Raw genomic sequence first — 14,633 nt, forward strand, 5'->3', positions numbered from 1 at the left:
AGAGTACACTGAATACATCTGACACTCATGTGAAAAATACAAGTAGATCACACTTCAAAATGAGAGAAATGTATGCAAATATTGATTTCACTGTAGTAATTAACGTCTTTGGGACTCGGTGGAGACAATAACCTGTAATTATAGCACTGTCTGTTACCCAGAATGAAGTAACAATATGGGCTATCTATCTTTCATTAACAGAGGTATACATTACAACAAAACAAGTCTGACAAACAAGACCACTTACGCAGGTCCTGCCCGTATTTCACTAAGACATATACAAAATAGAGATTCCCCAGCAGCATATATATACATACAGCTACTCCATAAAGTAGCAGGTGATAATATCTACATGGTGTCTCTAATGCTGCTCTTTTTATCTGCTACTTTCTGACTCAACTGCAAACCGATCTCGTGAAGTAAAGGTGCTCTATAGGGCTCTCTCAAGATTCATTTTTACCAGCTCACCACCTCGCATGTGAGTTGCTCCAAACAAACTGAGACGAAGGGGGACAAAAATCGGCCTTCCAACTATAATCGGTCAAAGCCAGTGAATGCTCCAGCCAAGACATGAAAGCAATCTTTTGCTGGACGCAAATTTGGCATCTATCAACTTAAGTCGAACCCAGCATCTGAATTTATAGCATACAACAATTTGTCCTCCATATGCTGTTTGCTGTATGAACACATTTCCGATCACAGTTATTACACGAGCAATGAAACCGCTTATGACAAGGCATCAAGAAATACTAATTCGGACTAGTAATGAATAAAGTAGCTAAACACAACCCATGCGGAAATACTACAATAGTTTCCCACAGAATAGCACTTACAACTTCGCAGATATGTGGCTAAACTTGTACGAACCTTTTGTACGGAGGAAGTTTAAGAAGATTCATGCAAGTGGCAGAAGTTGGTAACCGGTCAAGTAATTCTTCAGATGCATTACCAGCAGTCCTGTTGGATGAAGGGAATATTTGTCAAATGCCGAAAGACTGCAAAATTAATATTGATTAATCGCCACTATAAGCAGCACCAGCTGCAGCATTACCTCTGTATGCAAAAAGTAGGTTCCAAGTATTTGAATCCAAGCAAAGGCCCTCGAGAACATCCAGTTACAAATCTGAGAGCAGAAATATAGATACTGTTTAAGAAAACCACAAAATGTATACAACAGGTCAAATCTATACCCCCATAATGTATATAGCTGTCATCAAAAGGTGTAAGCCAACTAAGAATATTCAGATAAAAAGCATAAGGCATAAAACAAGCAAGTGAAATACAAACCAAAGGTGCACATGCGTTGACATTATAAAATGGAGTGAATAACTGCTAAGAGTTCAAAGACAGCCAGAATTAAGATCATGATTACAAGTTAACCATCAGTCAATTCGGCTGTGTATGGCACTCGCAACTTAGCAGGATCCCATAACATTAAATATACTTGAAAACAGAAAAGAGATGACGAGGCATACTTCAAAAATTTCCTCTGATTTGCCAAGCTAAGGCTCCGAATAACTTCCCAGAACATTTGAATAACATAGTGATCCTGCCAAGATAATTTCCAGTTAGACATATATACAGAAAAAAAAAAGTAAACGAAAAGGCACCAGGAACAAGTATGAAAAACCAGCACACAGACCCAACATCATAGAGGAAAGAACCAACAAACAGGTACAAATTGTAATCAAATAGTAAGGGCAGAGAAGAAAGACAGCTTCAATAGAAGTGAAGCCCCTAAACCTTGTATTGCTACATTAGAAATGTTCACAGTACATGTAAGAGTTTACCTCATGATAGCCGCCTGAATAATTAGTATGAGCTCGAAGATCCTCGAGCTCAAATCCATCTACCGATCCAGATATTAGAAGCTGAGGCAGAAGACAAACGAAGCTCTTAACAATCAGATAATTCCAAAAAATATTCAGTCTTAATGCAAATACTGAATACCCAAAACTACCTACATTATAACATGGATGCTTTACTACGTTTGATGGTATTCAGTTTAAATAGATACTTTAGTATATACCTAAACAAGTAATTCTTCTCCCATTCTTGTTATATCAACACAGAAAAGCAGATAATAAACGCTGATCAAAATGAGGAATGACAGCTCTATTGGTCCCATCTGACTTCTTGAAGTGTTCAGAGATAAAATAGAGAAAGAGGAAAGTTCAACTAACCAACTGAGATAGGCGACAAAATATTTGCCTAACGAATCTTACACAATCCAACCCCATTGATATCCTAAACAAGATGTGTATTTCCAGATAAATGTTAAAAAATTAGCCATTCTCTCCTTCAAGTATTTCCAATCTCCTTAGAGGATTCACCTCGCCCTCCAGATTTTCCTAGTCAGCCTCAAACACATCATTTTGAAGAATGAATCCTATATTTATTTCAAGGACTAGTCCGGAGCAAAATTCACACATTTTGATAATTTACTATTTCAGGCATGCACTAGCTCCTGGCAAAATTCAGCATAGCAGTACCAATTCATGTTCAACGGGAAGCAGAATCATGGGTAACGGATTACGCAAGATGAGATAGACTAGTGACATTTATCTGGAGTTTCTCAGCATCCCTATAGCGCATATACCCATGAAAGAAGGGGACCCTCACTTGAATCCCATCATAAATCTCTGCCAAATTACAGTTAGTACAGACCAAGCACATAGATTGCAACAATTACTAGAATGTCTTTCATTATCACCGTGATTCCAGTGAACTGATAACATTAGTTTTTCTTTTTCTTTTAGTTTCTCCTAAAACAAAAACGTTCAGGTTTGGCTAAACTAACTCTATCCTGATCCCTTATCAAGTGTGGTGGCCACTCAGGTTTTCCAATTTCTCAAAAGAAAGATATTATGCATTTGACCTTTCAGTAATTGGTTGCATATCCAGCACATTATTTTTTTATGTTTAGAATCCAGTTTCATCACCACTAACTCAGATATGAAAGGTCTGCTAATGTCCAAGAAATAAATTTATCCATCCTTTTAGAGAGCAGAAGAACTTACTCCAAGGGTACAATTATTCATATTTTTAGGATAATATAACAGTACGTACCTGAAGTTCGTGCTCATTAAACATGTCAATCCAATCTCTCGGAATCAGCTGTTGAAACCCTTTCAGAAAATGAGAACTTTGCGGACGTATCTGCAAGAGAATGTAAGCAATAAATAAATCAAGATATTACAAGAACTTGAACTACGTATTCAGGAGGCTTATTTTGCTTCGGATTGTTGTGGCAGTTCTTTCCCCTATATGTGTCTTGAGGAAGTGGGGAAGTCCTTCCATACTGAGTAGTACACTATCTGACATCTTACCCACTGCCAATTGAGGACTAGCTATGATATAAGTGACAAGCTTGATCTGCTTAGGGAATTGGATTAGCTATCTTACGTGGAGTCAGCTCTCTCTCTTGTTACCCAAAGTATAGCTTCTAATAGAGGTTGGATTTGAAAAATTAGATTTGGTGAGAAGGTTTTACTACCTGAATGTTCAATCGATGGTTGGCTACGAGATGGATAAATGTAATGACATTCTCATTTGTGACTTGGATGTTTTTTCCTCCAGGACGCAGCTCTTCTTCTTTTGCCTCCCCATATTCGTTGTTGATGATTACAAAGTACAATTCTAACTCGGAAACTTGGCCACCATAATGCTGCATATTGTCACAGAGAAAACCCAAAAATAAAAACAAAAAAATATTGGGTGTATATTAAACTCGGTCGTAAAACAAGAGACATATAAAAGTTTTAACAAAAATCCAATTCTAGAGACATTTGAAAGAATATTATAACAACGCAAATTCCGACTTCCATTATTTGTTAGCAAAAGATCATTTGAAGTTTGGCCCTCACCTCCTTGCACCTAAATTGCAGGTAGCTCCAAACAATTTTTTTCCCTCTTAAAAAGTAAAAAAAAATGTTTGGAGCTACTTGTTCTACATATTTCATTTAAACAAACTGAAGTCAAGTAACCTGACAATTCATAGTTTACTTATTCAGGAGAATCTGAAGTGGAGTTCTTAAATCATACTTTATGCCACCTATTTCAATATATGTCTAGCCAATATATTTGCCATCATGCCACCACAGTTCCAGATCCATGTTCAAATGGTTAACTGTTCCACATCATACTTCCAGGCTTTCAAACAAAAAAATCTACTTCAAGTAGCACCACTAAGCCCGTGAAAGACAAAGATCTAACCTCCTCTATCCTCTGCCATAATCTTAAACTTAAGGAAAGTGACATTGCTTCATGATTTCAAATACTTGTCAGCTGTCGCAACAGTATTGCAGAGTGTTAGAAATCATTCTGCTTTTCAGTCTGTGTGTGTGTGTATGTGCGAGTGAGAGAAAGTTCATAATTCATTTTGAAGGACTTAAAACATTTTCAAAATTGTCGGGTTATGGATACAGGTGCGAAGATAACATGAAAAGAGGATCTCTGTGACTGCAATATGTAAAATGAAGGTGAGTTCCTTTTCCTTCATATTGAAGGAAAACAAAGAAGCAGATTTCTAACCAGGAGACAAACATGAGGGTAAACATAAAGGAGATCAAGAAAGTTCACCTTTAGAAAAATTAGATGGCGATACAATTCAGGATCCAAGGAGGGTAAGTCATTCAAGTAGTTATACCTAAAAAGTAAAAACACAAACTACAAGTCAATGAAGTGCAATATAACAAAAGCAGAATCATAACGAATCCAAAAGTTTGGCAGAATTAACAAATAGAGCACAACCTTAAATGATAAAACTTGTTATCAATCGACTACAGCGAAATACTAGTCAAAGTTCTGATGCACGGAGTTGTTTTGAAGACTTACTAATATGCAAATATTTTTTAAGATAAAACAACTACCCTTGATTTAAGGTTAATAGATTGCAAATAATCCAGCCAAATACGCTCATCTTGTGCGAAAAGAAAAAAAAAATCTGATAGTAAAAGAACTGGAGAAACCTACAGCTCCAGCTATATAACAGAAATGCAACACCAAAAGAAGAAATGCTCCGGATAATGATTAATTTAATAAAAACTTGAAGCAAATCTCTTAAATATATAACCAAAGCAAGCAGAAAATTATAGCATGTCCAGCAGAGAAACACACTTACTTTTGTTTCAATTTGCTCAAGAAGAAAGTTGCAAATGGTATATCAACCAAAATTCCCTCAAACATTGCCTGCATAAATAAATTTCGTGTTACAACACTACACCGGCATGAAGAGCACACCGAGACATAAACTAGAAGGAAGTTGCCATTGTTTGGAAAGTTGATGAGCAATATCAATATGTAATTCGAAAAATGATTCTCCAATACATAACCCGATATGAAGATAAATAATTACAATTTCCATCATTTAAATAAATAAATTAACTTTTCTTTTAAAAAAAAAATTAAGAAAATAAGCATTTCTGTTAAAATCTAAGTCAGATAAATAAAATTCATATACTAGATGTTTCTTCAACAGAAGACTGAGTGGGCATATTTATTAATTAAGGTAAATTCAGTTACGAAGAATGCAAATTCACAACCTTCATGGTCCAAAACCCGATTAATGCCTGAATGCATGACAAACTAAATGAAAAACAAGAATGTAGACACAAATAAACCAAGGGACTAATACCTTAGCAAGAAGAGTCCCAAGAAAGTGAAAGAACTGAAGATGTTGTTCATGTACCAGTCCAGATCCAGGATTGGGATAGAGCAGGTGATCCGAAGTTTCCTGGAAATGTAAAACCAAACAAATATGAAAAACAAATATGACTACACAAAAATCAATTGACGCACTAATACGCATGTAACATTTAAACGAAGAGGCACTATTTGAAATAAACATTTTCTTGATTATTATGAATTATCACAACCTTAAATAGTCCATACTGGATATCAAATGCAGCCCGTGTAATGTTTTCCATGAAATCTTTGAAGATCCCTCCACCGTCAATACCAGCCTCCTCAACTCCAAATTCATTCACAAAAGTTATTCGAATCTGGATGCATCAAACGACACATAGCAATATTAGCTAGAAAGGATGCAAAAAAAAAAATTCTATAAATAAACAAAAGAGACATTAGAAGTTGAACATATATTCAGAGCAATGCCGAAAATCAACACAGAAACAGAGAGAGGGGCTCACCATTCCTCGAAGATCCTCTTCTGCTAATGCATTTAATTGGCTAAATGCATCCTCCAAGATATGATCTCTTCTTATTTTGAATCTATGTCTTGTAAAAATAACATGAGCACCGTTTGTTTCTTTCTTAGTTGCTAGCTGTGACTGCAAAGTTCAATTTCAGCAACCGCCAATGGATTAAAGCCATCAAAAGTAATTGGAAAATCCAGATGCACATAGTTCATATACTATGCACCAACAAACGAGGATTAAGTAACATGAAATCTAGGAAGAAAATATAGTGTACCACTCACATTAAATATTTTAGCTCTGCTTGTAAATGGGACCAAGAAAGGAGCTTGTTTTAGTATGTCACTTGCTCTTGAATTCTCTGTCATCGCCTGGAAAAATTTGCACATCATAAAAGGCTAGTCATTGAATATTGTTTTTCAGGAGATCCAACATTCCATCAGAATTATTACCTGAGACATAAATATCTCATTGGCACCATCAGCATTGAAGTCACTAGGGGAGGTAAATTCTCGTCTGTTATTCCAGTCTTGCAACTACAAATTTTCCATGTTAGAGTGATTAAAATGGAACATAATATTTTCAGCTTGAGATTGTTAAGGCTGAGAAATGGAATGAAAATACTCAAACCAAGACTCTAGGATATTTTTAAGCTTTTAAATCTTGTAGCATGTGATCATGTACCTGTGACATGAGCTCCGAAGCAACCATGCAAACTCTGTGCTGAAGAAATTCTAGAGGGTGCCTCTTCATAGCAGAAGAACCATTTGCGGACTTTGAGAAATCAGGTGTTGCTATGGGATTAAGCCAAAGAATCTGCCACAAGACCTAAACAAGGAGCAATCCATGTGTCACTACTCTTGAGAAAAGAATAATACTCAAGCACCAGAACTAAATCAAGCACCTGAAGTAAAGGTGCTTGATTTTCCTTGGGTTACTGCCTAATTGGAATCTATTATTCTGTCAAACCTTCATTTGCATATATTAGAAATAAAACATCCAAACTAAAATAAGGAAGGTTATATCTTCCACACTCAGATATGACATTCTAATTCAATGCTTTTACATATCCTAGAGCCTTCACTCAACGAGGGACTTTTGAGCAAGGACTCATCCCTTGTAATGCTCACAGCATGTAAAACTTGGATGTGCTGCTGCACTTGAGAAAATGTTTGGATCATTTCTTAACTCTGTATGCATCTTTTACCCTACAGTGTGTCGAAACCCATAGTAAAGAAGGTATTTCCTGGGAACTGTTGCCATATATTCGGAAGCTGACCAAATTACAAATTCGACTTTATGGTGCCATGCTAAAACATTTGTTGAAGCTCAATTAATTCTGCAAATATCAAATGAATCATATGGTAGAGGACTTACCTGTCTTAAGATGACAATTAACAATCTTATTTCCGTCAGTGAAAGTGGCTTCTCCTGATCATAAAACTCCTCATTATCAACAATCATTAGCATGTGCCTGATCGAGAAAAAAACAGATTATTAAAGCAATCAACTCATTGAAATTATATATAAGGTCAGAATGATACAATATGCACAAATATATACATCATATCTCTTACTTGTAAACAGGGCAAAAGACTGACAAAGGTAATAGCCAACCAGGTGTACCAATAGGCAGATAAGCAGATTGCTCAGATAAGGAAGACCACATTTCATTCTCATGGCATCTCTTAATAAAGTTCCATAGAATGGGAACCAGTTCTGTCCTATATGCTAGCACAGTCATAATTTGCTCAAGGGGTAAAACGTTGAAAGTCACATGTAGAAAAGAACAAGCTGCACCAACAGCAGCCACCTCTTTATCATCAAGCCTGCCTTTATGTGAACCACTTGTAGGAGAAATCCCCCCAAACAACATGTTTGTCTACCAAAACAAAATATAATAGCACATTCTCTTAGAATACAGGGAAAAACTACTACCATATTTGCCATGACAAGACACAGATACAGCATGATAAGGATGTATACCAATTGCAGAAGAAAGTGTGGATCTAGAGCGCTGAAAATCTGTTGATCCAAATCCTTATTTAGAACTATTTCGATTAGGTCATCACCGACGAGCATATCATCTTCACCCATCGTAGAATCTGTTCAGTTTGCATCAAGAAAAAAGATTGACTGGAACAGCTCACTTATACATGTACAAATCTAAACTAACTCAGCAGTCCAATGATGAAGATAATTTTGAAATATTAAAAACAACAGTGAACTCGTCAATATAAATAGGGCACACCTTTACCTCTTTGATTTGATGTTTGGAGAGGAGGAAGTGCTTGCAATAGCGATGTCGCAACGGTTGTAAAATCTATTGCCTGTAAAATATACATAAGTACCCCTAATTATAAGGATATGAATAAGTTTATTTGAAATTTAAGAAGGCAAAATACAGTGAAATGAAGAAGAGAAAACGAAGCAATCATCATCAGCTACAAAAACGTGATAAGATACAACCCGTAGCAGATTAAAAACACAAGAACAATCTATGGAAATTGACTGGGCGCATTTACAAGGGACTGTTGGAGGAATGACATAGAGTTCATAAGATCATGTAACAGGTATCCGTTTTGGCTTATTAAGGATTCTATCAACTACATCATATCCTTTTGATGAGGCTTTTAAAGACATTTCTACAACCAAATTATGCCCAATACCTTCTTTTCGAGTGATCATTAGAAATTATTATAGGGAAATGATAAAAAAGAAAGCCAAAACAGACGGGAATGTTTTATTCATAAACTTGGTTCCATGAGCAGGTAAAAGAATACCTAGAATCAATCCGACCAAACAACTTACAATAAATACTATGAAGTGTCAATTATAGAATGTATGGAAATCGAAGATCGTGAATATATTAGATACAAAGTCATTTACCCAAGCAAATGAACCAGGCTGAACGAAGGCAGCTCCAGCAGTTTCCAATAGATTTCCTAGAAGACAGGCATAACTGGGAAAGTCACTTGATATATCAGGTGGAAGAACATTGGTATGATCTCTCACACATAACGCCATCTGATGAGCATAATGTTGACTCAACCGCGGTGCAGAAAAAATCTGGACATGGAAGTAAAATTGATGACATATATAATGTTGGATTCACAATCTTACGCAACATATACCAACTATGCAGCATACATTGCATAGGGTTAGGTTCAGAAATTCTGGCATAGCACATAACCGTTAAACATAATCACCTGAATTCATTCTTATATGAATAAGAAGTCAAGAATTAACCATTAATTATTATAGAGACCGTCAGTGAAAAAAAATACCTCTTTAAGGTGTGGAAACAGCCGCCAGAGGAAAGGAGTTGTAAGAATCTGGGATGAGAAGCCCCATCGAGGATCACTATCTGAACAAGTACAGGATGCTTGATCCACATGAGAAATAATTAGGGCAAGAACGCGCTCCAATGAAGAGATACTCCCAGTAGAACCTTGAATATTTTTCTATACAAATTAAAGGATGTCAATTTGTTCTTAATGCAAAAAAAAAAAATCAAGAAATGTAGGCAATATAATAGAAGATAAAGCTAATATCACATAAAAAAATCACAACATCATGTCTGTACACACAGCGAAAGTTAAACCTACAAGTATTGTACTATCGATACACTACTATTCAACACAGACAGGATAATACACCAACCACAGATACCCATTAAACTGTAGATACCCTAGCACATAAGCTCGTAATACCATTGGGACTTCATCAGTTAATCTCTATTTGCACTGCATGGTTCCCACAAATTGAGCAGGAGCAAAAACACAACCTAAGACTACGAAAATAATTGGAAACCCACTTTCTACAGCAAAGTAAAATAGTGTTTTACTCATGAGATGACACCATAAAATTAAGTATTTATTAACTGACAGTGTAAAAATTCATGGAAAGTCAGTTTATTAAACAAGCAAGTTTTTCTTCTGAAGTCCTATACGCTAGTATTCAAGTCACTAAATGCAACATGAACTGGTAATAATGCAATTCCTCCGTGCAACACCTCAGATTTCACCTTAAAAAAATAGAATGAATTAATTGGATATATAATATAGGCACCACCACTATCAGTAAAAACAAATATATTACTTATGTTGAATTACTTGAAGCAATGATGGGCAACATAGATACACTACACCACATAAACCAGTTTCTGCATTGCATCTATCTGAATGGAAGACAATATGTCATATCTAAATGGGAGAATACCTTCCCCAACAGGATTATTTCTCTGAACATAGAGTACATATTCCTTTTGGACAAAAAGCAGACTGTGCTACAAGCCCAGGGATGTCTTAAATCAATCAACAAAATTATTGCCTCTAGTAACACATTTGCTGATGTGTTGGACTTCTCAGGGGCAAAAAATAACTGATCTTTCAATTGGTTCCTGTGAAAACCAAAAGCATAAGATTGGTTTCTATAGAAAGACAAGCTTGAAATTTAACAGGAGATAGCACTATCTTTTCATGGTCATACAAAAATGCAAATATGATTTTCATCAACGTGGTCCGTATTCTGACTAAAAATAACATAACTGGAAGATAGAAATGTACACCTTTGTTAGAAATCTGAAGTGTGGTACAATTAATTACTGGGGAACTCTTAGATATTACAACTAGCATTGATGATGTGAAGTGTGGTACAAATAATTAAAAGGCCCGGTAGAAAAGACCTATTTTCGTAGATTGCACGAACGCAAGCATAAGCGAGACTCTTAATCCTGTACTCCACCAGACCACGCTTAGATGAGTAACCCATGCCTCCAAAGAGGCTAATTAGATCCCCTGCTGCAAGAATATATAATATAAATAACAAGATAAAGCTATTAACTGAAAACTTGAAGGAACAATCTTAAAATAAAAGCAGAAGAGGCAGAAATGCATGATACTCAACTGAATGACAGAACAACTACGTATGCATCCAAAACTAGCACACATGTAAATGCCAAATTACTAAAAAGTCATCAAAGGGAGAAATGAGTTGCTCCAACCATGGTTTTTTGGGTGACTTCAAATATATTTATCACATAAGGTATATAGAGACAAACTAAAAAGGGATACTGCCTCGAGGGAAAGGGAAAGAGGACATCAGACATCACTAGCAGTCTTAAAGCCTACAGTTCAATAATTAACAGGAAGATGGGGTTATCAAGAATGCTAGTTTATGTAAAGAGTATTTATAAAAAAAAAAAAAAAAAACTCATTTTGGCTAGCTGGAAGTATTTCATGTAAGGCAAAATTGACGGCATAAAAGCATTCACCCAACAGAGAAGCACTATATGGGATGAATGCAACCGGCATTTAGCAACTATAAACTCATCTCATCACCCTTACCTTAAACGACTACAAAGGGATGTAATAAATTCATTGGTAGTATTAGACAGCTGCCTCAGGTAAATGTTAAGTGCTTCTGTAAAGGGTACTACGACAGACAACTTTCGAGGAAAATTTTGATGCCATCTTCTGACCAGATCGTTAGAAAGATTAAATTGATAAAATATAATATTTTTGTAATATCTTCAAGAACAACTCCATATTATTCCTCTGGATCAAGAAGCATTGCGATCACTTAATAAAATAAACAAGAGCAATGCAGCTAACTCAAAAGAATCCATCTCAGTTATAGAACGTATAACATTAATGTTCTAATACATCTTAAACTAAGATGTCCACTAACTACCAATTGTTAGCAAAGTGAACAAAACATTTATCTTAGACATTATTCACCCATCCATGTATATGGCAGTATCTGATAGTCATGTTCAGTGAGTAAACCAAATTAAAACTTTCATTAATAATGCTGTGATTACATGTCTCAGACTTGGTAACAGGCAAAGAGGTAATCATGTAAAACAGGAAAAGGACCTAGGTAAGATGAATGTTTTTCGCAGATACAGATAACCACAGGGGTAAAATCCCGATCATGTTCATACTAATCGTGTATGCCCTAATGCAAAACACACAGAAAGCATGTTAAGTTAACCAAGAGAACGCACCACTATCGTGAACAAATTCAAGAAGTAATCGGCATGTCTCCACCAGAGCAGAAAAATCAGCCACGTATCTCGGGTTAAAGAAGAAAAGAAGCTGGTAGAGAAAATCTGAATCTGGGCCAAAGCATTCCCTGAATGTGAGCATGATAATACGCCATTATGAGACCAAGGATGGACCACATCAGACAGAGCAAGAGATATTACATGATTAGACAACACTGAACAGAAAGCAGAGTAATCCAAAGACAGGTACAACTACATATGGAACTTTAAATAAAGTAAAACTTCAAGTAACTCAGAATTTAGACCCAGTCGTGCACCTATTGACATCTTGACAATACTGCCCATAGGTCAAGAAAAACTTTTCACGGACTTTGCAGCGTTCAGCTTCCAACACCCTTCTTCCTCTGAAGCATTTCTGTGATTTTAGCAATTAGTCAAGTTCTATAGTTCACAAAATTGGTCTTTCAGCATATCTCACAAACACATTTTGGAGTAGATGGATATTTTTCCAACTATACACTATTATATACCACTAATCTTGAACTCCATGGGAACACAAGAGGCATATAGTAAGATCAATACAAACACTAATGAAAATGATTCAATTTAGTCTGAGAAATGAACTCTAAGATTTAAATAGGAGTACGCTATCCACAGATAAGGGCTCACCATTAAAAGTCCGACCCTGAAACCATGAAGTTCATCAAATTGGTACTAAGAGGAAAGGAGAATAGAACTACAGAGACATTAACAGTACATAGGTACTCCTCATTTTGTTGCTCATTTTGTTACTACAGGTATTTCTTGTAGTGAACATCATACAGAGAAACTGGAATACATTTTGCATATCCCAGTTCTGTAATTATATGGAAGGATGGTATGTAAGCTAGAAAATATATTGTTTGATGTTATTCAGGTTGACGGGGGTTTTTTAAGTAAATAACTAGTTTCAGTTCAATCGTAGTATAAAGAATCTACCAGATAACTAATCAAATTGTCCGACAGCTAACATAAAATAAAGCTATCAGCCCCTTTCTTAATCCTAAAGTTTTTCCTCTCAAAATCCCATCGCGGAGAACTCAAAGTAAGAACCCTCAACTGCATGAAGCTAAAAATGAAAAGAGAACTATCTAAATAGGGGAAGCTTTAGGGGGGGAAAACTGTATCCCAAATCTCTTCTTGATTATAACATCATCGACATAGTCCTTTTTGCTTTTGCCACATAAAAAATGCACAAAAAACATGTTGAACGTCAAACTACAGTACTTCCGATTCCAAGTTTTCAAGATCCCATTCCCTATAAACTGCTCCAGTTCCACTCTAATTCAAAGCCAACAATGACTTATATCGCGAAGCTACAACTTTACTCCACTACTTTGCTTCTTTTTTTTTCCATTATTTGTTCCGTTTTCCTTGTCTTGTTTTCCCTTTTTTTTCTTTTTTCGGTTTTGATTCAGCCCATATATTCAAAAATGAACTTGTACTTTTATGCAATTAATATTGCAAAAGAAAAACATAAGACATTTGCACAAAATTCGCCAAAAATAATAACTGAGGCTAATAAGTGAATTAAGCAATCATGAAATCACAAGTAATCAATCATGTTGAAAAGCGAAGAATGAAGCGTGGAAAAACCTGAATTTTGAGAGCAGCAGAATTCTGCTGACGCACCCAGAGGCGTCGGTTTCTCTCCAATCGGGTCTGCTCTAGAAGCTTCTGGCGGTCCCTCTCTTTGGAGCTCCGGCCACCTAAATCCACCCGTTTACGCGTGGATGGATCACCGGTGAAGAACATATTCGATTTCTCTAAATTCGAAACCCTAAATAAAAAGTAGGTGAATAAATTTAGTGAGGGTGTCTTCCAATGGAGGATGAAAGGAATTAGAAGAGAAACGAGGAGGGTGTTTCAACTTTCAACAGTGGGAATTAATTATTTTTTGATTAATAATAAAAATATAATATAATATAAAATACAATTAAGACAGTTGATTTTGTGTATACTTGAATATGAAGTTGTTAGAGATCCAAATTCCATTTTCTCAATTAATAAAATCTATTATTATGTGGTTGGACGATGAACAAAAGTTATTGACTGACTATTGGAAAAGTCCAACTTTGGATAATGACAGTTGAGCCCATTAATTTATTATGATTTCTAAATGGGCCATAAAATCAATTATTTGGATTATTGAAATGAAAATGATCAAAGATAATAAGCCCAAATATAAATAATTGTCGTTGTTCTCGTATTTTTATTTAATAAAAAGTATTGGTTTTTGTTGAGGCTTTTGCCAACACACTGTCGATTTCATACTTAACATTACTTTAATCTTATTTTTGCACCATTGATCCTACCATGAATTAAGGTTGTAACTATATTAATTATTTATAGCAACTTAAATAAATTGAATGAAATATAATCTTGATGATACAAGTCGGAATTGGATTTATAAGAACAAAAATTGCTAG

General features: G+C 35.6%; 1 protein-coding gene across 4 annotated transcripts; it reads right to left on the minus strand.

Annotated features, from left to right (window-relative positions):
- Window positions 1-60: 60 nt before the first annotated feature.
- Window positions 61-14,179, minus strand: UPL6 (ubiquitin protein ligase 6). Of its 4 annotated transcripts, none has more exons than XM_088820445.1 (26): window positions 13,801-14,179; window positions 12,483-12,580; window positions 12,166-12,293; window positions 10,843-10,954; window positions 10,377-10,557; window positions 9,443-9,619; window positions 9,045-9,224; window positions 8,413-8,485; window positions 8,142-8,260; window positions 7,733-8,037; window positions 7,533-7,629; window positions 6,840-6,983; window positions 6,608-6,691; window positions 6,440-6,526; window positions 6,150-6,290; window positions 5,877-6,002; window positions 5,636-5,734; window positions 5,123-5,190; window positions 4,582-4,648; window positions 3,497-3,667; window positions 3,070-3,159; window positions 1,791-1,871; window positions 1,476-1,549; window positions 1,052-1,123; window positions 868-957; window positions 61-676 (listed from the first exon to the last, which is right to left on the minus strand). In XM_088820445.1, exons 1-26 carry the CDS (start codon window positions 13,957-13,959, stop codon window positions 610-612), a joined length of 3,090 nt encoding a protein of 1,029 aa, XP_088676571.1. In that variant the 5' UTR covers window positions 13,960-14,179; the 3' UTR covers window positions 61-609. The 4 variants fall into 4 exon arrangements, with proteins under 4 accessions (XP_088676571.1, XP_012842592.1, XP_012842593.1 ...); XM_012987138.2 differs by having other exon boundaries at window positions 8,407-8,485; XM_012987139.2 differs by having other exon boundaries at window positions 10,843-10,957.
- Window positions 14,180-14,633: the final 454 nt, after the last annotated feature.

The sequence above is a fragment of the Erythranthe guttata genome, chromosome 7 (assembly GCF_056151865.1).
Source record: "Erythranthe guttata isolate IM_541 chromosome 7, IM_541, whole genome shotgun sequence".
NCBI lineage: Eukaryota > Viridiplantae > Streptophyta > Magnoliopsida > Lamiales > Phrymaceae > Erythranthe > Erythranthe guttata.

Excerpts from the sequence above, each read along its gene's own strand:
- UPL6 (XM_012987136.2), bottom strand. The coding sequence starts at position 13,959 with ATGTTCTTCACCGGTGATCCATCCACGCGTAAACGGGTGGATTTAGGT. Across the intron at positions 6,003-6,149 it reads AAGAGGATCTTCGAGGAATG|ATTCGAATAACTTTTGTGAA; the intron begins GTGAGCCCCTCT and ends TGATGCATCCAG. Across the intron at positions 677-867 it reads AAACTTCCTCCGTACAAAAG|CAAACAGCATATGGAGGACA; the intron begins GTTCGTACAAGT and ends GTGTTCATACAG.